Raw genomic sequence first — 26,465 nt, 5'->3', positions numbered from 1 at the left:
GGCCAGGTTTTTAAAGGAAACTATTTTTGGTGTCACTTTTTAAACTCTTGTTACATCCATCCAGCTTATTCATACTGCTTTACTCCTTTTAATCACCAAATGGTTCTAAGGATTGTGACCAGGAAGAGAAATTGACAAGTCATAGATTAGGTTTCTATTTATATTTTTGTCAACACGCTCAGCTCTTTTCTAGCCTTCAGATATGAATCTTATTTCACTAATTACCGATAAAGGCCTAAGCAGCTAGTGATCTTACTGCATTTGGGACGCTAGACTTGTTTACTCTTTGGTGTAAGGTTTTGTACCCATCACTATGACCACCAGGCCCCCCAAAAAGAAAAATACTAAAAAAAAAAGCTTATTTTCATTTTATTATAAACATATAGAAAGTAGAAATAGAAGTAGTGAGTGAATAAATGAATACATTAAATCTGAAAGTGGTACCAAAGTTCAAAGAAAATGAAAATATATCTAAGAAGTGCTCAGTAATACGGAAGGTAAATAAAAGATGCCCACTAATTTATTGGTACAACTGAAGTTTTAGGATGCCTTTTGCACAGCCATGCACGTGTGCAGCACCCTTTGATAGCCTGCTCTTGTCTCGTATACAGCAGATTCTGGTACTGAGAAACTGTTCTAGAGTCTTTTAACAGTGGGACCCTCCCTCCTCCTCTGTCCTTCTCTGCCTGCCTTTTCCCTCGCTGTTCTTTATCTGCTTTACCTCACGCTCCTTCTTTTCTTCTTGTCCCTCCCTCTCATTTTCTCCTTTCCTCTCTCAGTACAAACTGATGATTCATCAAGGCATACTGTCCTTTAATGATATCCTATGGTGTGGTGGTCTGAAAAGCTACATGAGTTTTCCTTACGCCTTTTAGAAAATCCAGTACGCTAAGTTCTCCCAAGGTAAGCACCTTACTGAGATGAAATGAATACTGTTGGTTTTGCATTTCTATTCCAAGGCACCGGAGTATCACTTTAGGAATTGCATCTACAGCTTCTAGAAGTTCTCATTTGCTAGAGAATGGCTTCCTGTGATACTGGTTCATTCTCAGTAAACAAAAACAAAAAGTAAAAAAGAAGAATAGAAAATTTAAGAAAAAAGAGCATGCCATGATTTTTGCAGTAGCCATCAGAAATTTTACACTTGGTTCCCTTTAAAATGTATTGACGTTTGAAATTGACCATTATATAGTTTCTCTTTACGTTAGTAACTGTGTTAAGTTGTAACTTTGGGTATTCGTTTGTATTTGTATTTTCAGGATACTCTAGGTTAAGCATCAGAAGGACATATCCAAAATGGTTCTGTCCAGTCATAAACCCATGTTAAAATTTTTCCTTGTGGAGCCTTTCCAATTTTGTAACCTTGCCAAAATAAATAGAATTTCTTTCCCAAAGAAACCTCCTTGTCAATCTTTATCCATCTGTCCAAATGCCACCTCTATACCAGAAAGCAGTGGCACTGTTTATAATTCTTTGAAAACGAATGCCCTACACTGGGGCTTTGCTGGTAACTGAATGGTATTTGTTCTTCAATGAAAAGTCCCAGAACAGAATGCCTTATTGTTCCAAATGGTAAGAGGGTTTAGACGAGGGCCCCTCTAGGCAGGGCCAGTTCCTCTCTGCTCTGCAAGTGTCTCAGTGGGGCCACCCATAGATGCTTTGCAGGGGAATGGGACATTTCCTTAAAGCACAGCAAATTAGAATTGATTGACGGTGCGGGATCATCCCCATCATCTTTTCACGTTTACTTGAAATTTCTTAAAGTGCTCTTTGCTCTAGCAGTGACACTTCTCTCTTACTGAGAAATCCTTGCCGTTTGTTTTTATTATTTCAGTGCACTTTAGAGGATGTTGAAGTTCTACAACTTTCTTATCAGTAAATGTCCTACCTATATATGTAATAAGCTGTTGGACAGTAAGTTTAGATGGGAAGCTACCTTCGGTTTCTTCTTTCGTTTCTCCATTTCCACCACAAAGAGACCAAGCAAGATGCCCATCAGATTTCTCTGGTGGATGAGGCTGGTATCAGATACATTCCGCAGCCATGGCAGAAAGCATCAGTGTCGTTTTGGCCGCAACATCTGGGCCACCTGTATACACCTGCATGGCTTATCTTTTCACAGTCTCTGTCCTCATCCCCAGGAACTTCTGTTCAAAATGAGATGCCCAGAGTTTCTTGTCTGCAATTATACTCCTGAATTCTAAGCATGACTGTAATAAAAAGAAAAGCTGACAGGATTCCACCCCCCAAGATTAAGTTTTCCTGGAAAACCCTTGAGGAGCAGATGCATTCTCCCCTATGTTCCGATTGGTCAGGAATCCTAACCCTCCCCCCGTGTCTGTCCCTTCAGGAGGTGATCAGATCTAACGAGACCTCCCAGGTCCCAGCTGGGCTGGGGGCTTAGGCCATCAAGCCTGTGTTTGAATCCGATTTACTGGGAGCCTCAGGCAGGTGACCTTCCTCTGCACCACGGGTCTTTATTAGGTAAAGGGTCGCCAGCAGGACTAACGTCTGCCTCCTGGTTGCTGTAAGAATCGAACGGATCTTGTGTAACTTAACTACCTGACCTCCCATCACTCCTCCTCCTTTCTCTTCCCTCAACAGAATTTTAAACCCAGCAGTACTGCATAGCTTTTAAACTCAGACACGGCCTATCGGATTTCCTCCATGCATCCTTCCTCCCTGGTCCTCCCCAAACCCTTTTTTGTCTTCTCCGTCTCCCAAGAAACCTTTTCTGGCCACTCCCCCCACCCCGTGTACCCCCACCTGCATGCTCCCCTCCTCTGAGCCGCTCTGGAACCCTGGCATGCTTCTATTACTACATTTGTCAGCCTAGCTTGTAATTTGTTTATAGTTCTGGCTGTGTCTTTCCTTGAGAGCAGGATTTTGTCTTATTTATCTTTGTGTCTTCTGTACCCAATACACCGCCCTGACTTTTCTTTTTTCTATTTGCCTCTTAGATAAATCCTCTAGTCGAAATAGTGATTTGCTTATAATATGTTAGGCAGGTCTTTAAAGTACGTTATATACGTTAGAGTGGCCAGTTAACATGTTTCATATATTTTGAATTGATGAGGAATTTTCAAGGCAGACGAAGAAGAGAGGGGTTGGGTCATTTTTAGGAGACTCTTGGTTATTTTTTGGTTTTGTAGACTTGACAGGGAATTAATTATCGAAAAAAGCATCTCTCCAGAACTTGGGCTTGCTATTTCACCTCAAGCATAAATTCACAAATTACTATCCAGAGACCTTTGCAAGGTCCTCCTCTGGTATTGTTCGGTACCGGTTGTAATCGAGTTTTCTTTTCTCACCCTGAAACGTTTACCCAGTTTGAGAAGGTTTTAGAACTAAGCAGTTCTTTGAAAAACCTTGTAAGAGTTTTTATTTTTCAAAAAAACTTCCTGATGATTTCTTGGTTACTTAGCACTCCAGTTGCATTTTTCATCATGCTGCTGCTTTCCATGCCTTTCTGTACGGGAGAGCCCTTTCAACTGTCCTCTGTTGACTTTCCCCCTATTAACAGCCCAATTGTGTAATTTTTACTAGGTCAGCAGGAGATTTGCCAGAGCGCTACAGAATCTAGCCCTGTGTTTATTCTAGGTTATGGAGTGACTTTTGAATCCGTACTTATTTATTCTGCATACTAGAATCACACACAGGAATTTCTGCTTAACGCTCCTTGACCTTTTATGTTACTGCGCTCGCACACCCCACAGGCTACTCCAGAGGCTATTTGGAATGTGCCTATTAAAAACCTCGGGGGACGTGTTTGAATTTTTATTTTGTGTTTTAAAGGTGACATTTGGATATACTCGATCCACTTTATGTATAAATTTTCTAAGTGTAAAATCAGGGCTACGTGAACTCTTAGAAATGTTCTAAGAGGAAAATGTTTCTTTTTATCTTAAAGTAAAACATTTCAAGCATATTCTCTGTTCTGCTTTTGTCAGTTTGGTTTAGTTTAGTTCCTGTGTTTGTACCCTGTGGGCTCATGGAATTATTAGAGATGGAAAGGAATGATGGGGGCCTCTATTCTAGTCAAATGGTCTCTTAATGAAGGACGAGAAGCAAAGTGATGAGAAACTCCAGCATCTATTTCAGGCTTAAACACCTCAGTTAGGAAAGTGAAAGAAAGATTTTGTTTAAAGCATCTTTATTTTCAAAGCAGTCCTCTGACTGGGAGGAAATGTATTAGTGACCTCTACATTTTTTTTTTTTCTCCCAGGCGGCTGTAGTAGTGGTATTCAATTTTGCTATGGTTTTGCTGATTTTTCCTGCAATTCTCAGCATGGATTTGTATCGACGTGAGGACAGGAGATTGGATATTTTCTGCTGTTTTACAAGGTACATTTTCTGGCCCCTGTGGCCTTTATTTATTGGGAGCAGAGTGGTAATGTTCAGAGAAATTTTCAGTCTGTGAACTTAGAAGGAAGCGTAGTTAACAGTGTGCTGAACGTAGGGGAGATAACGGACAGAGGATGCTTCCTCTGGGGGACATCGGAGTCACTGGGGTTCTCCCCTCCCTCAACTGAACATTCTTACAGCCCCGAGGTTGTGATACACATGATCGTTGTTTACCACACACCAGTATTGCTGATTGTTGGGAATGTGTTGTATCTCTATGGATTAGGGCAGAACGAAGGTTGAAAACCACCATCTGGAAAACATATCACCCTTTGGGTGGTTTGGTTTTGGGTTTTTTTTTAAGGAATTATGCATTAAGAGGTTCATCGGCATGTAACTTGATTTTTGTCAGCCAAATTCAGGATCAACCATCCATTTGGCCTCCTTTGATTGACTCATGTCTGTGTCCGAATAGATAAACCGGATGGTGTTTGTGGAGTTCCGTGCTATGTTTTGCTCCTAAGTCAGAGCTGTGTAAAGTGAATAATGTCAGTCATTGGCAGAAATGAAAGCACCGTTTCCCTGTTTCGGTATACCATTCCAACATATTTCCCCCTCTTTCAGCCCCTGTGTCAGCAGAGTGATTCAGGTTGAACCCCAGGCCTACACAGAGACTCACAATAACACCCGCTACAGCCCCCCGCCCCCCTACAGCAGCCACAGCTTCGCCCACGAAACCCAGATCACCATGCAGTCTACGGTGCAGCTTCGCACAGAGTATGACCCCCACACGCACGTGTACTACACCACTGCCGAGCCGCGCTCCGAGATCTCCGTGCAGCCCGTCACCGTGGCCCAGGACACGCTCAGCTGCCAGAGCCCCGAGAGCACCAGCTCCACGAGGGACCTGCTCTCCCAGTTCTCTGACTCTAGCCTCCACTGCCTTGAGCCCCCCTGCAGCAGGTGGACACTCTCATCTTTTGCCGAGAAGCACTATGCCCCTTTCCTCTTGAAACCAAAAGCCAAGGTAATTACCAAAACAGAAGACTCCTACTGTCTGCAAAAAATAACAGAGCAGGCGCCTTTGGAATTCATCCGATTGCTTCCTCAGATGTGATGTATTTCAGGCCTCCTAACCAGTCAGTCCATTTAGAGCTCGAGGCCATTTTAATGAGCTCATCTTCTACAGGAGTGCATCTCTATGTGGCAAATGTTTCTTTCAATTTACGTCAACTCCTTGCATTTTAAAGATTTTATTCTAAATGAGCTTGTTTAAAAAATGCGATTACCGGGCTTCCCTGGTGGCGCAGTGGTTGAGAGTCCGCCTGCCGATGCAGGGGACACGGGTTCGTGCCCCAGTCCGGGAAGATCCCTCGTGCCGCGCAGCGGCTGGGCCCGTGAGCCATGGCCGCTGGGCCTGCACGCCCGGAGCCTGTGCTCCGCAACGGGAGAGGCCACAGCAGTGAGAGGCCTGTGTACCGCCAAAAAAAAAAAAAAAAAAAGCAAAATTACCATGATTTTATGTTTTTTCCTCTGGGAAAACGACCCCTACACTGTACATCCGGATAGTGTGATGTTTAAGAGTGAGGTATAAACCAAACAGCTCATCTTTGTCAAGGGAGAGTCGGTTATGTTCCTCCGGGTCTGATCTCGGGCCCCTTATTCTGTTGCAGGTCGTGGTGATCTTCCTTTTCCTGGGCCTGCTGGGGGTCAGCCTTTATGGGACCACCCGAGTGCGTGATGGGCTGGACCTTACAGACATTGTGCCTCGGGAAACTAGAGAATATGACTTTATTGCTGCACAGTTCAAATACTTCTCTTTCTACAACATGTATATAGTCACTCAGAAGGCAGACTACCCCAATATCCAGCACTTACTTTACGACCTTCATAAGAGTTTCAGTAATGTGAAGTATGTCATGTTGGAAGAAAATAAACAGCTTCCCAAAATGTGGCTGCACTACTTCAGAGACTGGCTCCAAGGTAAGATGCTGCTGGAGGGCCCTTGTCCTTGGTAAACGTTCACCATTTGGTTTTTGGTGTGTTCAGCTTCTACAGGTTCCCTTTGTTCACTTCATTAAAGTGTTAGATGATAATGTAACACTGACATGTTCCATTGACTTCTAATTGTTGCTGAAAATTCTTATATAGACTCTTTCTGGGGCAGCTCCCAAATCTGGTTTTTACCTATAAAACGATGCAAACAGTTCAAATGGCCAATTCAGGAACTTCTGTAAGAATTTATGAGTACGCAGGATAAATGAACAGATGTTCTTAGAATCACTGAATACATCCCTATTCAGTCAGCAGTTAGGGGCAACTTTAGGCCTTCTTTCTCTCCAGTGACTACTATTTCCTAGAAATGTTTCTAAGAGCAAGGTGAGAAGCTGAGAAAGGCATTTTAAAGCAGGAAATGGGAAAGTGGGTTATAAAAGACGGAGCTGGATGCTTCTAGTACTTTTTTTTTTTTTTTTAATGGTGGCTAGTTTGGTGACCAAGTGAAATCCAAGTGTTAATGGAATTTCTAGGCTGACTCACTGCCAAATTGTAACTTACTACATCAGTAGTTTTGCATCATTGGTGAATATAATTTAAAATTCCGTCTTTTGACCATCTTTTGACTTACCATATGGAGTAAGCTTAATCACTTGATCACATCTCATAGTATATCATAAATAATCAATTTCTGCTTTAAAATGCCTTCTTAGCTTCTGACCTTGCCCTTAGAAACATCTCTAGGAAATAGTAGTCGACTGGAGAGAAAGACGGCCTCAACTTGCTCCTAACTGCTGACTGAATATGAATGTATTCAGTGATTCTAAGAACATCTGTTCATTTATTCTGTGTTGACACATGCAAAGTAAAGTGGAGAATCAAGATAATTATCTACACAATTCAAGCAAAAATACTCTTACTGAAATACCCAAATAATTATGGCCCCAACATTTTTTGGCTTAAGTTATCCAAATGATTGTCTTAATTTCCCACTTAATTAGGCTTGTTTAAACACAGATTTAAGTGCCTTTTTTGGTCTTAAGTCAATACACTTGTATGTAAAGATTAAGCAGCCAATTTCCCTGTGAGTTTGCATGAAATGGTAAACAACTTGAATTTGATTGAAAATTCTTCAGTACGGTTTCTGTCTTTGACTCGTGTTCCTAGAATTTTGTTCGTGCATGTGTTACCAGATTTGACCTCTTTTTCTGAGGAAGGCGAAGAGAACTACATGACATTAACATTATTTTTTAACATGCTCGTGAGATTAACTTGAATTTGTTCCCAGTCTTATTTTTTTACAGTAGTTTGGGAAGCAGTGGGGTTTTTTTTTTTTTTTTTTTTTTCAGATGATGAATCAAAAGAAGACGAGAAAGTTGAGAGATTCCCTGCTTTTCATTTTTCCCCCTTTGGCCAAAGACATGCAAATAACTTGCCACAAATAACAAAGAGATCTGCAGAGCACTGCCAGTATCTGAGCAAAGAAGGGTTATCCTGGAATTGATTTCAGTGTCTTCGGCCATTCCTTTGAATGTTCAATATGGCATGTTAGGCGGAGCTTTGGAAGAGGGTAGAGGGGCATTGTCTCCAGGCAGTGCAGAGGGCTAACCTTTTTATAGCCTATTGTAAATTATCCCCATGCTTTCATCCCTTTAAAGACCTAAAGCAGTTGGACTTGGGAATCTTTTTAAAAGGTGCCTTTGAATCATGTTTTGATTGCTAAGTGAACAGCACCCACCTAGACCAAGTAAGATCCATTCACGCCCACTGGTCGGCGTCCCAGCCAGCCCTAGACCTCTGCATCTGACTCTACCAAGGTCCGGCAGAGCAGTGTACACGGGATGGCCAGATACTGGGACCACCGGCTGCCTAGACGTTTTTCAGGCCTGTTGAGTGGCTGATTTGGTCTTTGAACATTTCCTCTTAGGAAGTAGTTATCCTTGAGTCAGCTTTCCTTCAAAGCACTTTGTGTGGTTGCTAAGTGATGGGACCCTCATTAGTTTTTAATGGAATGACCATTACAAACCACGTCATCCCATTGGTCTTTAGCAACATTCCAGTAGTTTGGGCGGGGGAGGGATTTACTCATAAAAATGTACAATGGTGATACAGAAATTATCTCCAATGTCACCTTTAAGCATACATGCAAATAAGGTGACCCTGGAGATAAAAACCACACTGTACACATGGTATTTGTTTATATTTCACACTGAAATATGCAAATAAAATTTAGATTAGCATTTTCTTTTTAGCGTCCTGTATCAAAGAAAAATTGGCAGTTGAGATAATTAACTCAGAACTTCACACTAGAAAATAATTTCTAGTATAAAATATTTTAAATGAAAAAGTTCTAGCTAAAACTTTCATGTTTTGCCATAAAATAAGTGAAACGTCACAGTTCTTTCCTACAGTATGCATGTGTTGGAATGTGAAATATTTGGCCAAGGGAAGAAGCAAATCCTTGTTCCTTGTTTTGTGTCAAGACCGTATAGTGTGCGTGCACTTAGGCCAAACCATTGTTCCTTGAGCCTTTTGATAATTCATCAGAAAATAATACACTAATTATGAAAGAACTTAACTTTTCTGTGAAGTCAATGATTATTTCTCATTCATCATGAAGCCCCCAGCAGAGTGAATGGCGAGTAGGGGGCCAGCAGCGCAGGTGATGAGTTGAGTGGAATTGCCAACAGGGTTGACCTCCCCAGATCAGATCAGATCTTTCTTTCCTTGTTTCACTCTAGGGTGTCCCCAGAGTCGTAGAGTATAAATATCATAAAACCGCACTCAGATTTTTGGGGCCCTCTATTTGCCACCGGATGTCATTGGTGCCCACGTTAACTCTATCAACAGATGTTTGTTTCCTGGGCACCATAGTGCATTCAGGGCGACTTAGAGCATTCGTGGTTCCAGCTGACTCTGGAAGAGGCTGCCTGGGTTCAAAGCTTAGCTCCAGCACTTACCCGCTGGGTGACTTTCCTCAAGTGACTTCACGTTCCCAAGCCTCATCTGTAAAGTGGGAACCATCATACTAGTAGGTTATCTCATGAGGTCGTTTTAAGAATTGAACGCGGGGTAATCAATGTAAAATGCTTAGACAGCCCCACACTCAGAATAAGCGTGAGCTCTGCTCCTCAGGATAGCAGGTCAAGAGGAAAGGGTTAAAGTGCCTACAGGCCACAGAGTGATGGAAATTCTATTATGGTGAGGAAAACAAAACAGGCCTCTTTTCTGGTAGGGGTTGTTTTTTTCTCTCCTGTTTATTTTTTTCAAAAACAGGAAAAAAAAGGCTTTAGGTAATAAAATAACATCTGTTCAGTACTGACGGTTGTATGCATGCCTCGCTATGAAAAACAGTCTGTGTGAGAGGGGAGCGCAGCCATCCCGGTGGTCTCCCCGCCCGGCCCCGCGGCCACTCCACGTTCCCCGAACAGGGCCGCCTTTCACCACCGAGCCCGAGGCCCTCATCCCCAAATTGTTCCTGTGAAAACAACGCCCACAGCAACGTCGGAAGGAAGGTTTAGTTGGGACAGAGAGAGAGAACAAGAGAGAGAGAGAGAGTCCTGTGTTCCCTTCTCCCCCCAACTTCAAACCCCAAGAGTTTAACTATTTTGAGTACAAACGGAACCAGTTCCGTGTGTTGTGGGGAACGGGGGCGTGTCGTGAAATGAAACAAACCCTCCTCCCTCCTTACTGGCCACGTCTAACCCGTGCACGTGCAGCTGGTTCAGAAGATGTGGCTTCCTGGGCTGCTGGGGCTTGGGAGCTCAACGTGGGAGGTGGTTTGGGGGAGCAGGGCGACGGAAGAGCTGGGGGGGGGGGTGTCAGAGGAGAGTGTGTGCAAGCCAGCAATTGCTCAGACGCAAGGGCCGGGTCACCAGGGCCCTGTTTTCTCTTCCAACACGCTTATCTCTTTACAGCTGTAGCCAAACCGTCAGGTCTGTAATGATGGTTTTGATTACAGAAGCCAAGCGCAGCTGTGTGTGGTGGGCTGGTGGGCGCGCCCATCCCCCAAGCCCAGAAAGCTCTTTCCTTCCCCTCCTTGGCCTTGCGGTTTGTCATCTGTTCTCACAGAGCCCCCTTCTATTGGCCTGTGGCTTCCTGTTCTCAATATGATCCAAATTTACCCTGTGAGGTATTTCCCTGCACACACATGCACACAAGATCCCTCCTCCTCTCTCCTCCACAGCCCCTCTTGGAGGAAGGGTGGCAGAGAGGAAGAGAACAGTCCAGAGTGAATAGGTGTCGGCTGTGATCTTTACACAACCTGGCAGCCGATCCCACAGCTTGTATTAGCTCCACAAGTCGAACAGATGGAACAAATTGACAGAATCATGTTCACTCACCCAGGGCTGGAGAAGCAACTGAGTTGCTGTTTGAAGTTGGGAGTTTGAATGTGTTTTTCCTGCTCTGAGTGGAATTTCTGGTTGTATCGAAGAACCCATGGCCTAGCACCTGAAGTGGCACGAAACACTGAATGGGCCTGGCATGTCTTTCTCACCCAGCCCTCTTGCTTTCTTTTGTCATGGGGGAGAAGAAGTGGAGTTTGGGGGGGGCTTTTTGAGGTAAAACATGTGTATTTGTTTCCTAGAAATGAATACTCTCCCCTTCTGCCTTCGAGGCAGTGATTATCAGCAACTTGAAGTTCATTCACGAAAAATCTAATAGTGTCACATGAAGTCAAATACAACTAGAATACAGAGTGTTTGGGGTTGATGGCAAACGCTCCACTGTCCTCAGAGCACCCTGTTAGGACCAGGATCATTCTGGATAAGAGTTATAATGTATTACACACATTTGCCTTTTCTAGGACTTCAGGATGCATTTGACAGTGACTGGGAAACTGGGAAAATCATGCCAAACAATTACAAAAATGGATCAGATGACGGGGTCCTTGCCTACAAACTCCTGGTGCAAACCGGCAGCCGTGATAAGCCCATCGACATCAGCCAGGTACGCTCACTGCCTTATACCATGGGAGCTTCGGAGAGCGTCGTTGAGCAGGGCTTTGGGGCAACTGCCACTGAAGACTGCTTGACAGCATGCGATCCCAGCCTGTGCTCTCTGCAGATCCAAGGCATCGGGGGCTGGAAGAATGAATATTGAGTTGGCTCTAATTCTCTTCATTCCACCAGCAGATCGGATGACTGCAGGCAACCCAGAGAGCCTCACCTTGCTCATCTGTCAAGTGGGGACGAGTGTGTTACTTACCTTCAGAGCAATTGTCAGAAGAAAGTCTAGTTGAGGCAATGCAGACTCTTTCAGATGTTAGACGTACTGTGTTGCGTTGTTCTCTTTCGAATTCTTGTGCTTGTTACCGTGTCGGTCTTGGTTTTATCCGAACTTGGAAAGGTGGATCCATTGGGGAGCAGAATTTGAAAGAATAGAATTTGGCGTGGATGGATGGGTTAGGGAAGGATAGAAGGATAGGAAGATTTGTTGTGTTTGATTCCTTTGCATTGCTGTGGCCTAAGGGGCAGAGGAGGACAGACGGATTGCTCTCTCATCAGCGAGGCAGATGGAAATCCTTGGAATCTGAGTGGACTCACTGTTGTGCTTACCCCCCAAGTAAGAAGAGCTGTTTCTATTTGGTAATCATATTCTCCAGCTGCATTTGCCTCTTGGCTGTGACACTTGGATTCCGGCATATCCCTTTTGATTCCTTGGGCATGCTGGGGAGGGCGTTTGGACCCTTCAGATTTCAAATGAGTCCAGCCCCACTACTGGCTTCCCCTTGTAGCTTACTTGCTTACTTACTGCAGGCAGAAAACCGTCATGCTAATGATCTTCCTAGCAGCTCTGTTTATTGTCTCCCCTTTTTTGCTGAAATTAAAGGTGACAGATTTACAAAGTACATTGTTCAGAGTTATTATGGAGTGTGAACTTGGTGCTTTATGGCCACATGGGGCATGCTGTCTGGTTTGACAGGGCTGCGGGCAGAGGCGTCTGTCTGAGAGATAGCGGGGATGCCCGGGGGGCTGGGTTGGGTTTTAGGGACCAGGGACACTGTGGAACAAATGTGATTGGGCCAGGCCCCCGGACATCATTTCCTCCGCCTGGGAGGGAGAAGGGCGTGCTGTGTGCACGGAGGCCGTGAGCTGTACTATGTAATTCCAGAGACGGCTTGAAGACGTACAGTTGTTACATATCCTGTGGATTAATTGAATCCAGATCCCTAAAATTTAGTTCTCTCACTCTCCTCCCCTTTCTTCCTTCACTCTTTCTCTATTAACTTCTGTCATTGGTGTTTTCATTTTGTTAAAAAAGACCAAAAGCATTGGAACCGCTTCTCAATCTAAAGTAAACAGGAAAAAGTATATGCACACATACGTGTGGGTCTCTGTATATCTGTCATCTGATGCCTTTCACCTATGCAAGGCCCACAGACCCACTTTAGAGGGAGCATAGTATCTGGCATCCTCACAGGATGTGGCGTACTATGTGTGACCGCCTCTCTCGGAATAAGATTCCAAGAAAGACCAAGGCTGTGCACCCGTCCCTTCCACTTTCTGGCGATGGGCATTTTTTGAATACACAGGTCATAGGAGGCTAGTGTTAGCAAAATTTATACAGATGTTGTTTTATTTTTATAGCTCTCCTCCATTTACTGGGTGGCATTTCCTTTAGTGTTAACAGCAGAGGTTAACTGCACACAGACGTGTATGGGGATTCTTGCCAGGTTTTTTTCCCCCTTCCTCTCCTATAAATATGTTTCTTCAGATTGTTCATTCTCCGCCCTGGCAGCAGACAGTCTTTTAGCATTCAGATTTAATTGGTTCAGTCCATTCCTGGGCCGTCTGCAGAACTGCGTGTGTGTGTGTTATAAACATGCCGATTATTGCATCCTCCGATAAGTGCATTTTGAAAGAAAGCAAAGGTGTTCTGATGGGATTTTCTGTACTTGCAAACAGTGGGCATTCTCTCCTTTGCTGCAAATGCTGGTGCAGAGCTCCGCTCCTATTCTCTCTAGGCAGGAGTGTGTGTACCCCAAGCACCCCTCTGAAAGGCTTCTGCTCTGCCCATTTTGCAGCTCACTAAACGGCGCCTGGTGGATGCAGACGGCATCATTAATCCCAACGCTTTCTACATCTACCTGACCGCTTGGGTCAGCAACGACCCCGTGGCGTACGCCGCCTCCCAAGCCAACATCCGGCCTCACCGTCCTGAGTGGGTCCACGACAAAGCCGACTACATGCCAGAAACCAGGCTGAGAAGTAAGTAGCCTTCCACTGGGCCTGCAAGCTTATGGGGCTCCTTACACGCCGTACCTCCAGGCTCAGTCCCAGCCCTCATCCGTCGACACTACGCAGGGTTCAACAGTGTAAACAGAACAATATATTTCTTTTAGTTTAAAACTCTGGGAGACAGATGAGGATGTGTAATCGAATGCAACTCATGCTCTATCACACTGAGAAATAAGAGTCTGTAATCTCCCTTCGTGCCTTTGACTCGAAAACGTCCACCAGGCCTCTCTCTTTAATGCCAGCTGTTCCATGTGAAAGTTGGGGACGCCTCCAGGTCGAGTGTTGTGTTACTGTTGCAGAGTTTTATCGCTGGGGATTATATGTTTATCTTAACTTTGTCAACTCTGGTGTTGAAGGGATTTTTGGCAAGTTGGGTCATTCCTATAAGCCACCAAGCACCTGTACTCTGTCAAAGCTGTTTAAACCGGAGCAGAAAAGTCTGTATACAACAGCGTCCTCTTCCTTTCACCTCTCAGCCCCGACTTTGAAAGGTGGTTCTGGATGGATTTAATTTGCATTTGGGTTAGAGATATTAGTAGCGTATACCTTGGGTATGAGTCCAAGGGAGGACGTGAGAAAGAAGACAGGTCCCTTTGCGAACATGGCTGGAGAGCAGGCGGGTTGTGCTTCCCTGTATCTAAACCTCAGAGCCTTGTGGCAAGCAGCCAAGGCTTGTCTTAATGAAAATTTATAGTTGAGATTATAATAGGGCAAATCATGTTTAGCAAGTCAACTGAATGACCCCAGAGGGTCTGGAACACACAACGGCAGCAACTAAATGCTTGTTGTGTAAGGATTTCTTCCCCTGCTGCTGAAGACTTAGCATTGCATTAAAAAAAAGAAGCATGGAAGGTTTAAGTGTGTTAGATCACTAAAAGGATAAGAAAGTCAAGCGTTTTTCTCAGTAAAGCATGACTTTCGAGTTATTTTGTTCTCATAAGTGATTGAGTAAAACAGTTTGAACTTAGTATTTTCACTTGTGTCAGTTGAACAAAAAAAATGTTCCCACAATTGAATTCTTAAGTTGTTTAGACCCATTCCAAAGAGTGACTGCTTCTAGAAGATTAAAATCTAAGGGTAAATCAATACAGAGATCACAGGCTCCTCCTCCACACACACACACACACACACACACACCCCAAAATCAAAGGTTGATCATTGTTTAAAATTTCTTAAACCAAAGATTGAAACTGTAAAGACCTGAAGACCATCATTGGTATTGTGTGTCCTTCATGTTGAAAGAGGTGCAGTAAGTGGACTTTCTTGCCGAGTTCTTTCTCTTCTCATTGCAATTGTGGAGAAGCCGGGGATGCACGTCTGGGATGGCTAATGGTGGGAGCTTGTTGCATTTCTTCCACCCTTGGATGGCGTCCGTTTGCCTTTCTCAGTATTGCCAGGAGCCCCTGATCCATGGGCCCTCTCCCTGTTGCCTTCTCTCTCCAGTCCCAGCAGCAGAGCCCATCGAATACGCTCAGTTCCCTTTCTACCTCAACGGCTTGCGTGACACCTCAGACTTCGTTGAAGCAATTGAAAAAGTCAGAACGATCTGCAACAACTACACAAGCCTGGGGCTCTCCAGCTACCCCAACGGCTACCCCTTCCTCTTCTGGGAGCAGTACATCGGCCTCCGCCACTGGCTCCTCCTGTCCATCAGCGTGGTGCTGGCCTGCACGTTCCTCGTGTGTGCTGTCTTCCTCCTGAACCCCTGGACGGCCGGGATCATTGTGAGTTTATTCTAAGGGTCTTTGTGGAAGTCACATTCCTTTCAGCATAGCTCTTTCTGCAGCCGGGAAGTTTTGTTTATGTCTGGGCCTCTGGAGGAGGGTATAGATTGCATCATCCATATTGTATTTATTCTACTGGAGGTGGTGAGGTTCATGGTTAGGTAGAGCCTTTAATGGCCTTAATCTTCTGTCCCCTCTCCTTTAAACTTTTTGTGCAAAGATAGGGGAGTTTTTGAGCACACTTTCCTTAATATAGAGCTGAGCATTTATTAAATACAAACACTCAAAGCGTAACTGTTTTTTCAATTCAAGTGTCATTTTGTTACTACATCCCAGACCAAATATAGAGAAGATTCTTCTAAATGGAGCGATAATTCGAGAAGTTAGGATGGTGGTGTATGGTTAAATGGTTTTAGGGATGGTTTTGTGTGGTGTGTTTGTTTTAACTCTTGGGCAGAATTGATCAACGAGTATTACCAACCTGTTTTTTGCATTCTTTCTCCAAGTATAATACTCTCAGATTTGAAACAAGTTTTGGGTAGAGTCTAATAAAATCATGGCAGTATTTAAATTCCATGAACTGTGGTATAGCCTTCAAAATGCCAGAATTATAAAAACAGAGACCAGGTCTTGTTTCTGCACCATAAGTCTGTGCAACAGGTATGTTTAAAGGTAAATGTTTAGTCTATAGGAGTTTTCATGGTACTTAAGCAATTGATGTTATCCATCTTTCATTAGCTTATTAAAAGAAAGCAAAGGGAACTTTTATTGTACTTGTCTGTCCCCCCTTCACTGCCTGCTGACCCCCACCTCCAGAAGGAAAGATCGTTCTCTCCTTCTTTTGTCTCTGTGCAGTTCATTGTTTTATTTGTATTTTCTCCTCTTTGGCCCCCAAAACTCCAAAATCTGCCACACAGATTTTCTTTCCATCCCCCTAGAAATTTTTACAAGGCAGATGAAAGAAAGGCAAATAAAAGCTTTTCCTTGGATTTGACTGTTTGCTTTGTCCACCCCAGTAACTCCACATTTCTTCAAAGTGAAGGGGCTGTAACCTGACCCACATCAGCTGACCACACGTCCCCTTTCTCCCAAGTCATCCTCAGTCCATGGACTCTCCAAGCAAAAGCAAAGCTACTTTTACGTAAAAGAACTTTTATTCACCCCGTCCGATCAGCTTTCTTAAGGATGGAGGGCAAGGCAACCAAAAACTCTAGTTGCAACTCAGTTATAAGTTGAAGGATGGTCTCTGATGGTTAAGATCAAAACAGAAGGGAACACCTTGTTTTAAACTGTATTAAATTTGTAGCCAGCAATGAGTGCGTGTTTCTATAATTCCTTATAGATTGCACTCGGGGAATAGTTTTGAAAAAATTTTTGCGACACCTAGAGTGTGTTTGTGCCCAGCCACTCATCCTGTGTGTCTTTTTCAAGGTGACAGTCTTGGCTTTGATGACGGTCGAGCTCTTTGGCATGATGGGCCTCATTGGAATCAAGCTGAGCGCCGTGCCTGTGGTCATCTTGATCGCTTCCGTCGGCATTGGAGTGGAGTTCACCGTTCATGTTGCTCTGGTATGGGAGACGTTTTGAGTGAAAGCTATTCACTAGAAAGGCAACCTGTTTCCTCTGGCTCTTTTTAGTTTCCAAGTTGGGAACCTTTTCATTTTCTCCAACATCAAGGAACACACCTGACACACATCACGGCAAAAAGGCTTCAGAGCACAGACATTCCCTGGGAGTGGCTGAAGTTCAGCCGGACTCCTTTCCCTCTGGGGGAAATCTAAGAAAAAGGGTGTCAAAGGTGAAAGCCAGGCCACGTCAGCAGTAGGCAGTGTCTTTGGTGTGTCCGAGTGGGCCAGGAAGGATTCTGCTCATTTGGTGTCGTCAGTTGTGTCACCACGGGTCCTGAACTCGTCTGCTGTTCCTAAGACAGATGGTGTATACGTGTGCATGAATACACACGATTTTTAAAATCACAGTCATAAAGCAGGGATAAAATGAGACCACACTCACAGATTTGGTGGGGATGGCATAGTGGAGGGTGAGGTGAGTTGGCAGCTGAGGAAATACCCTGGGGCTGATGAACTAGCTCTCCCACCTGAGCCCACCCAGCTCCTTCGACCTCCCAGCTTCCAAATTCATGACAGCAGAAAGTAGGAGAACTAGCATTGCTCTCAATAGGAATCCCCCCCCCCCACCAACGCCCACCCGGCTCTTTCTATGCACAGTCCTGTGAATCTTTGTGGGAGAAAAGTAAACTTCAAGAGGAGTCTAACCCAAGAGACAAACGCATCGTATACATTTATCAGAGAATCATTCAAAAGCCCTATAGTGATGTGTAAATTATGTTCCGTACATAATGTTGTGCGTACTTGTGTTTGTAGTCTGCGTCCCTGGGTTTATGTAGGCATTCAGTAAATACTTACTGACTGAATAAATACTGATGTTTGGAATGCTTAGCTAGGAAACCAAGCATTTGACTTGGATCAAGTTACTTTGAGTAAAAGCCTTTGCTCTTGCAAAAAGCCTTGCTTTTGCATCTCTAGCATTGATTTTCTTTGGGCTTAACACATGGCACATGCATAGCTACACACATGGGTGTCTAGACAGATGCTTCTGCCTTCTACCTTCTGTTGTCTTCTTTCAGGGCCATATTTATGCTGCGTAGAGATGATAAATGTTTATATTTCAGAAGGAACGTTTTGTTGCAGTTAACCTGTTTTTTCCCCCAATGTATAATACAAAGCTGATAATATATAGAAACAGTTTTCTACATTTTGAGCCTACCCTAATTACTTTCCTCAATTGAGCTGGGAAGAAGGAGAGGGGATTTTTAGAAAGAAGAGCCTAGAGCTTAGAGAACACATAATTACGATATCATTTCTTTTAAAAAGGAGAAAAATTACCCGCGAGTTAAAAATCCACAAATCATTTTATTCTGATGTGAATGAAAACCGCTCTTCTTGGTAGCTAGCATTACAAACAAGGGTGGTCCTAGAACAGATTTTTGCGGTGGAAATGCTAACAACAGTCTTTAAACTGTAGCGGCCCCTTGGATCTCTGAGGTAGTATGAACAAATATCCATACCGGTGCTGGATAAACAGTGAAGGAATGCCTCTATTCCTCATGCAAGATTTACTCCTGAGAATTGAAGGAGTCTCAAGAGGCAGCTTGGCTTTGTGCTGCTAGCCCAGGTCTTCATCGAGAGGCTACCCACACACAGGACATGGTGTTCTTACCGTGTCCTGTATGTGAAAGTCATCAAGGAATCGATGGGCGCCTGGCAGTTTACTGTTTCCGTAGCATAAGTGCTATGCAAGAAGATCAACCCAACTTTGACCCTTGTGGCCTCACGGCCCAGATACAGCACAGAGCGACATGGTTCCAAACCATCTTGGTGCTTTCCTCCCAGGAGAAAAAGACAACTGCTTTGACCCTAAAATCTCCCAGCTCTGAAAGAGCGTCCATACATAGACCCCACTTCAGAGAAAAATAGGAAAATTCACAATGCACCTTTGCAGACTTTTGTGTCATTTTATTTCTTCATCCATTAAGTAGAATAACGTCCTGTCCTTCCCTAGTGCACCTGCAAGGGCCCCAAGCCCTCTTCTCAGCACATCCTAGAGCAGCCTTAACTTTCAGAGAGCAAGCTTCTGCCAGGCTCAGCCCTCCCCCCACTGGGGGAGCAGACAGGGTGTAACAGTAACTAACCCACATTGAAATGGTCCTGGGTCACACTCTCAAGCCAATAGTCTGATATACCAAGATCTCCATAAAGTTCCCATTTGGTATCAACAGTATCCTTGACCTAGAAGAGCTTTAGAGAATGCATAAGAGGTGAGATATAGCCACACATATTTAGAACAGGCTTGATTGAATTTACAGCCCTGTCTTTTTCTTGTGATACCTTCATGGTACTTACATGTACTACAAACACATTAGTTGGAACACGGTGACAGAATTTCTAACCTCAGCATAATAGTGAGGAAATATGTATTTAGCACCCAGGTGCTAAGCCCATTTGGAAGTAAGATCTTGACCTTTCAAAAAATCGGGCAAAATGCTGTCGCTTTCACAACTGGAGGTCTCCCATGTGAATGATGCTAGATCATTTAAGTGTGGGGAGTAAACTCAAGCGTGAGTAACAGTGAAAAGAAGGGAACATTTTGCTCATTTGTATAGTTTTGGCATGGTTTTTAAATTTAAAGTAAATATGCTTTTCTTCTTGATGTTCAAGATTTACATCAATACCAAATACAACCCATTATCATGAACAGGTCAATTTAGTGTAAGCCTAGATTTAGCTAGTTAAGCAGCCCCAGTTAAACATGCCAGTAGATAGAGGGTAAGATCTGAGAGGTTCAGTGGAGGCAGATGAAAGTGGCTAATAGCATTGAAGACGAAGCTGGCCATTGACCAAGTCCAGGAATCTGATCATCTGAACTCTCCTCGTTGCGCAGGCCTTTCTAACAGCCATTGGCGATAAGAACCGCAGGGCCATGCTCGCCCTGGAGCACATGTTTGCACCCGTTCTGGATGGTGCCGTTTCCACTCTGTTAGGAGTGCTGATGCTTGCAGGATCCGAGTTTGATTTCATTGTCAGGTAAGCATTCGTTTCTAATGGGACCTCTGTTGCTTATTTCCTTCTGCCTCTGGAAGATTGCAGCATGTCTTCATTGTGACTCTACTCCCCACTCCTAACCCCGTAGCTTCATTGAGGAATAATTGACAAATAAAAATTGTATATATTTAAGGGGGTACAACATGGTGGTTTGATATATGCATACATTGTGAAGTGATTGCCACAATCTGTGACTCCACTCTCTTTTGAGTTTATTAACTCAGAGGTATCCTGAGAGGCATATAAGCAAGCTCCCTTCTAGAGCTGTCTTGGGGAATATCTTAGGGAGAAAAGATGGAGGGTTTGGGGCTAGCAACAAAGGCAACTCTACAACTTGAAACCGATATCCCAGTTATTGCTATTGAGGTTAGAAATACCAACAGAAAGAAATGACCTGGTTCCCATGAATTGACTGAATTTGACCTTTACTTCTCCTTCAAAACTGTAGAAAGGAAAACGTACAGATACCTACAGTTTTCACATAGATTTTATTCTTTTAAGAAGTGAAGATGACATGCCTTGATTTCACATTTGAGTTGCCACTAAGATTTAAGAAGCATTTAACGTGTGACTTAACACCAATAAATTTTTGAGATCCAAGCCTAGTTGGAGACATCTTTCAATTTGGATTTCATGGCAAGCAGTTTCTGGTGAATTTAATTAAGGATTTGACTTTGTGAAATATAAAAGGAGAGCAAGTTTTCCTTTTAAAAAGAATCTGAGAACTGCAGGGAAAGACCATTTTCTTCTCTGAACAGCCTCCGCAGCTTTTTGACAAAGCTGCCCTTGGATGTAACCCTGTTGCTCCGTGGAGGGGCGAGGCCAGAATCATCGATAAGTAAAAGATAGTCCAGAATTAGGACCATGGCAAAGCAGAATGAAATGTGAGAAATGACTTGATCGTTAGGGACGTTTCGATAATCTAGAGAGATTCTAAACAGGCTTTTCTGATGTGTATGTTGCGATAGGCCTTTCAATTCCAAGTGAAAAGAAGAGGATTTTAAGTTGTAGCCAACGTTTCTTTATTACGAGAAAAGATCAGTCCACGGGTCTGTGACGTTACCCCATTGGGCGGGTCGGCATCATGGAGATTTAGCCTTGCTAGAGTGAGTGCCAGGGTTGGCTCACTGTCGCTTGGGTGGAGAATGAGTGGAGAGGTGTAGACCAGTACTTCTCAAGCTGTAACGTGCTCGTGAGTCATCTGGGGCTCTCTGTAAGTGCAGATCAGACTTCGTTGGGGATGGGGAGCAGAGTCTGCGTTTCCAGCCAGCTCCCAGATGATGGCCACGTTGCTGATCCTCTCAGCACAGATGACCGATCACTTAACAAGCCCAATTAGTACACCCTGTTTGCCAATATCAGGTAGACATATGCCTAAGCTAGATGAAGGTTTTGGTCTGAGTTTTGTTTTAAGCTCTTAATTTGATTTTGACTTTTCCGTTATTCGGGCATGAGTAGTTGTTTCTCTGTGATGTAAAAACCCTATGTCAAGTAGAGTTTCTTTGTGTAATGTCTCATTCAACACAATGTAGTGAGCACCTCATAAGTGCCATTTCACACAACTGCAAGTAATGTAGACCCCGTCCCCCTGTACATGGGGGGAGAGACAAGGTCACGGGCAATTCAAAACCATGGGAAACAGAGTGTGATGGGATCTCAGAGGATCTAACTCAGCCTTGTGGGGGATGCCAAGGGAGCCACAGAGAAGAAATGTAGCCTGAATTAGAACAACCATCTGGGACCTGGGTGGAGAGCAGGATCCCAGCTCTCTCATCTAACCCATGGCGTCTTGTTCTCTCCCAGAGATATCAGGGTTCTTGTTTCAAGCACTTAAAAGGGCTTCCCATTTTCTAGAACTGGATGGATTAACCTGATAAAGCCCTCACTGAGGTCGACTAAATGAGCAGACATTGTATACACTAAGCTGTCAGAAATCTAATTGGTCTGTTTATTCTACAGTTAGATGGATGGGATGCAAATGTCTTAATGCCTGCTGCTGATATATGCCTCCGCCTAAAGTTGCAGCAGTTTACATTAGTGCAAGACATCGGCTGCTTGGTCTTTACTAATGCAGCTCAGAAGTTTCTAATGTTTACAATAGCTGCGAGGTATTTGTATTTTTATAGGGATTCTCTCTCCTTTCATCTAATGTTGAAACATATATAGGCACAGCAAAGGTTGGTGCCTGTTCCGTTTTATGATCAAGAGGACCATTAACAGATAGATATCTTGCCCTCCCTCTTCCCAGAACATCCTGAGCTCTCCCCCACCCCAGCCCACTTCCAGCAGAATTGCCTTAGAAACCGTTAGTTACAGAAACGCATGCTTGCGTGGAGCCCGCTGCCTCCAGCTGTGTGCAACATCCTCCAGCCACTCTCCCTGGTTGACAGGTTCACCTTGGTATTCGTGAAGGATCCCAGACCTTAGCCCTCAACGGTGGGAAAGCAGGGCCACTTGTGCACTCTCCTCTTCTTCATGGTGCTGCGGCCTTTATGTTTGAATTGGCTGACGCAAAACAAGAGTATTCAGAGATGCTAAATTGTTCAACAAAAGATTGGCCGGCAGAGCAGCCCGTCATTGTGGACCGCCCTCCCCTGAAAATGCCCCAGCAACCACAGAATGGGCAGTGTTTTCTTTGCCGAAAGCTGGTTCCAGTGTTCTAAAAAGATTGCAGTTGGAACTGTTTGGTAAAACTGGAACTCACAGAATTCTGGGCAGAAAGTTGCGGTTAATGAAAGCCCGGGGAAAGCCTTACCTGCTACGCTGGAGACTTAATTAGAGATTCTGCTCTAAGATGCAGAAGCATTTCACAGTGGATTAGCTGCCTGCAGAAGTGGGCTGCTTTTCCTCCTGGGCTAAATTGTTTAAATTCTACACCCTTCACTTCATTTGTTTGCTTCTGCTGGGTTTTCATGAACGGGGCCCCTCTGCATTGTATTTGTGCTTTCAGTCTGCTCGGCCATTCAGTTCACATTCCATATTTTTGTGTTTGTGTAACACATTCATAAATAACATTACATGCCATGAGATTTCAGCAAATTAACAAACCTATTTTTTTTTCTTCCCTTCATGAACTAACACTTTGGGTTGTAGAATGTAGTCCTCAAAGTCATAAGGTTAAAAGAAAAGAGAAAAAAAAAACCTAATCTTGTGCTGAATTTGAAACGCAGTGTTGTAACAGCCTTTTCACTGGTGTGGGTTTTGTTAATTTTTGGCTCTGACGTTTGGGCACGTGAAGGGTAGCTTAATTTACTTTTGCCATGGTAAATGTTCCTGTTTCCCTTTTATCTTCAAGGTATTTCTTTGCTGTCCTGGCAATCCTAACAATCCTGGGTGTTCTCAATGGACTGGTTTTGCTGCCAGTCCTTTTGTCCTTCTTCGGACCGTATCCTGAGGTCAGTAATTGTTGCCAGTGTAATGTGCAACCCTCAGACCACCTGAATATTGTTTTTCCTGGTGTCACTCTTAATTTAGATATTTAAGTATATCCACATTTGCTGGTTGTTTACTTTTTCAGTAAACAGCTCAAATAACTATGGCTTTTTTTCTCTTCAGTTTAGTAGTCTTAGGGGATGTAGGGGGAATGGTTTGGTTTGGTTTAGGTTGTTTATTTTTGAAACCTAGTGATTGGCAACCTGAGTCTTATAGGTCTCTATCAATGAAGCACTTTCCACTCAAGAAGAATATCTGGGCTTGAACAGGAGTAAAAGGGGCACAGCCTGCCTTTCCAGAGTGTGAAAGCAGAGGGCAGGTCTTTTGCTCCAGCTGTCAGGCCCAAGGGTCTTCAGAGTGGCAGGGATTGGGCCAAGTGAATACAGGGTAGCGTGGGAGGCCGGGCGGGGGGCGGGGGGGATGCGGGGGAGGGGCAGCGACCCCTGAACAATATTGTGCTTTGAACCTTAAGTGTGGCCACCAGGTAAATGGTTGATAACACCTGTAATACTGAATCCCCTTAAATAGGTGTCTCCAGCCAATGGGCTGAACCGGCTGCCCACCCCTTCCCCTGAGCCGCCCCCCAGTGTGGTCCGGTTCGCTCTGCCCCCTGGTCACACGAACAACGGGTCTGATTCCTCTGACTCGGAGTACAGTTCTCAGACGACGGTGTCGGGCATCAGTGAGGAGCTTCGGCACTACGAGGCCCAGCAGGGCGCCGGGGGCCCTTCCCACCAAGTGATCGTGGAAGCCACAGAGAACCCTGTCTTCGCCCGCTCCACCGTAAGTCATAAGTCACCCCAGGAGGCAGCCCCTGCCTGCTCTGAACAGCAAATCACAGACAGCATGCCAAAAAATGTATAGGTTAGGTGGACTCATATGAAATGGCCAATATTTGGCTCTTCTTAAACTATAAAAATGTCAGTTTCATGTGGCTGTATCTCATACAGATTGAAAAGGGCAGGGACCAATATTGGTGACTACACAGAGCACCTATCAGCATATATCATGTTTGAGCTTAAGGACCGGAGGTAAAGCATGCCTTGCTCCCCCTGCCCCCCTTTTTTAAAAGCTACGTATCATTGTAGGAGGATACCTGTTTTAAAATGTAATGGTATTTTTATTGCCAGCAGAAGTGATTTCTTTTCCCTTCCACTTCTGTTCCTTTTAATTACCCTTGGTGTAAAATTATTTCAATCGTTATTGTCTAAGACTTCACCAGAAGCTTTTGTGGCTCCAAGCTCGTATCCTAGGTGGCGGGAAGGAGCAGAGAAGCTGAGAACCAGCCTTCAGTAATTCAGGAAAACCGTGAGCAGCCCGGAGCCTCTTCTCAGAGGCCCTGAGAGCCCCAACCGCATTCTCCCCTCTCTGTGCTCCCCAGGATGTCCTCGGCCCCCCAGGCCTGGAGCACAGCACACAAAACCCAAGGAATGTTCTAAGGCTCCTGTTGCTCTGACAGGGGGCCTCCTGCTGTCCCTCCAGGAAATGGGTATTCCAGTCCCAGGCTGGAGCTGCCCTTCCATGAAAGAGAGAGAGGCCAACCAAATAACCTAAATTTTCTTCCTCTTACCCCCCGTGACGATGCCTGCTGAGCTGCAGTGTGAATCTGGTTTTGTTCAGCAGGAGCCTAAAAATAGGTACAAGCTGAACGACTTTGAAGTTGGTCACGGTCCTTTTGATTGATGTGGCCACTGTGTTGCTCCATGCTTTGTACAGAGACCCAGAAACCAGATTCCTAACAACAGGATAGAGCAGCACTGCCCGGTAGAACTTTCTGTGACAGTGCGAATGCTCTCCAGTGCAGTAGCCACTGCAACATGTGGCTGTGGAGCATTTGAAATGCGACTAGTGCGACCTAAGGGGCTGAATTTTGAGTTTTAGTTAATTTAAACGTACATAGCCACGTGTCCCTCATGGCTACCGTATTCAACAGTGTAGGTAGCGTCCGGGTAACGTCCTGCATTTGGGCGAGCCAGGGCCAGACACTTAGTCATTTTAGAAGAAAGAGGGAGCTCGAGATCTGATCCTACCCAGCAGGGTGGGGTGGCGGACTGTGGGAGAGAGGCAGCTCCGGTACTTAGACCACAGCCCTGCATTTATGGGCAGCCAGCCGTATGTGTCCGGCCAGCTGTGCTGGAGAAAGCCTAGGCATAGGGTCCAAACAGGGCGTACCTCTGCCACGTCGTTGTGGGTAGAAGGCCCCTGGTCGCTCCCTGGGGCGCTCCTGGCCATCTGTGGGGTTGACTAAGCTCTAGTTCAGAAAGAGCTGTGTGTGGGTAGTCAGAGCCGTGAAGGGAGGGCTGGGGCAGCAGGGGCCGATGCCCATCCTGGGGTTAGCACGCGGCCTGTTTCAACCTGCCCTTGCCCTCTGCAGGTGGTCCATCCTGAAACGAGGCAGCACCCACCCTCCAACCCTCGACAGCAGCCCCATCTGGACTCAGGGTCCCTGCCACCCGGACGGCCAGGCCAGCAGCCCAGAAGAGAGGCCCCCAGAGAATGCTTGAGGCCGCCCCCTTACAGACCGCGCAGAGACGCTTTCGAAATTTCTACTGAAGGGCATTCTGGCTCTAGCAATAGGGACCGCACGGGCCCCCGGGGAACCCGTTCTCACAACCCTCGGCACCCAGCGTTCACTGCCACGGGCAGCTCCGTGCCCAGCTACTGCCAGCCCATCACCACCGTGACGGCCTCAGCGTCCGTGACTGTTGCAGTGCACCCCCCGCCCGGGCCCAGTCGGAACCCCCGAGGGGGGCTTCGCCCGGGCTACGAGGACTACCCCGAGACTGACCACGGGCTGTTTGAGGACCCCCATGTGCCTTTTAACGTCCGTTGCGAGAGGAGGGATCCCAAGGTGGAGGTCGTTGAGCTACAGGACGTGGAATGTGAGGAGAGGCGCCGGGGCAGCAGCTCCAACTGAGGTGGGCGGGGCCGGTGGGCAGGTGGGTGGGCCTCTGAGGCGCTGCTCTTCAGTGACCCCTCAGGGACTTAGAGGGACGCAGATGGCTGCATCCTCCTGGAGCCCTGGGCACTCATGTGTCCCCTACTGAACCGCAGTGACCTCTTACCCACAGGCAGGGTTGCCTGTCTAAGCTTCGTCATCCTTGGAGAAC

At 45.2% G+C, this 26,465-nt stretch overlaps 1 protein-coding gene across 7 annotated transcripts in view; it reads left to right on the top strand.

The window, feature by feature from the left end:
• Positions 1-26,465, top strand: part of PTCH1 (patched 1) — a 66,554-nt gene that overhangs the window by 36,851 nt on the left and 3,238 nt on the right. For all 7 annotated transcript variants that reach the window (XM_067744819.1, XM_067744818.1, XM_067744817.1 and 4 more), the window contains 11 exons: positions 4,226-4,344; positions 4,969-5,371; positions 6,018-6,327; positions 11,147-11,289; positions 13,367-13,550; positions 15,024-15,304; positions 16,736-16,873; positions 19,763-19,905; positions 23,219-23,318; positions 23,884-24,138; positions 25,730-26,273. In XM_067744819.1, the coding sequence (XP_067600920.1) occupies positions 4,226-4,344; positions 4,969-5,371; positions 6,018-6,327; positions 11,147-11,289; positions 13,367-13,550; positions 15,024-15,304; positions 16,736-16,873; positions 19,763-19,905; positions 23,219-23,318; positions 23,884-24,138; positions 25,730-26,272 (2,619 nt within the window). In that variant the 3' untranslated portion in view covers position 26,273. The remainder of the gene's footprint in view (positions 1-4,225; positions 4,345-4,968; positions 5,372-6,017; positions 6,328-11,146; positions 11,290-13,366; positions 13,551-15,023; positions 15,305-16,735; positions 16,874-19,762; positions 19,906-23,218; positions 23,319-23,883; positions 24,139-25,729; positions 26,274-26,465) is intronic.

Source organism: Pseudorca crassidens, chromosome 7 (genome assembly GCF_039906515.1).
Source record: "Pseudorca crassidens isolate mPseCra1 chromosome 7, mPseCra1.hap1, whole genome shotgun sequence".
Taxonomy (NCBI): Eukaryota; Metazoa; Chordata; class Mammalia; order Artiodactyla; family Delphinidae; genus Pseudorca; species Pseudorca crassidens.
Note: the sequence above shows the minus strand (reverse complement) of the source record. Positions and strands in the feature narration are given on the sequence as shown.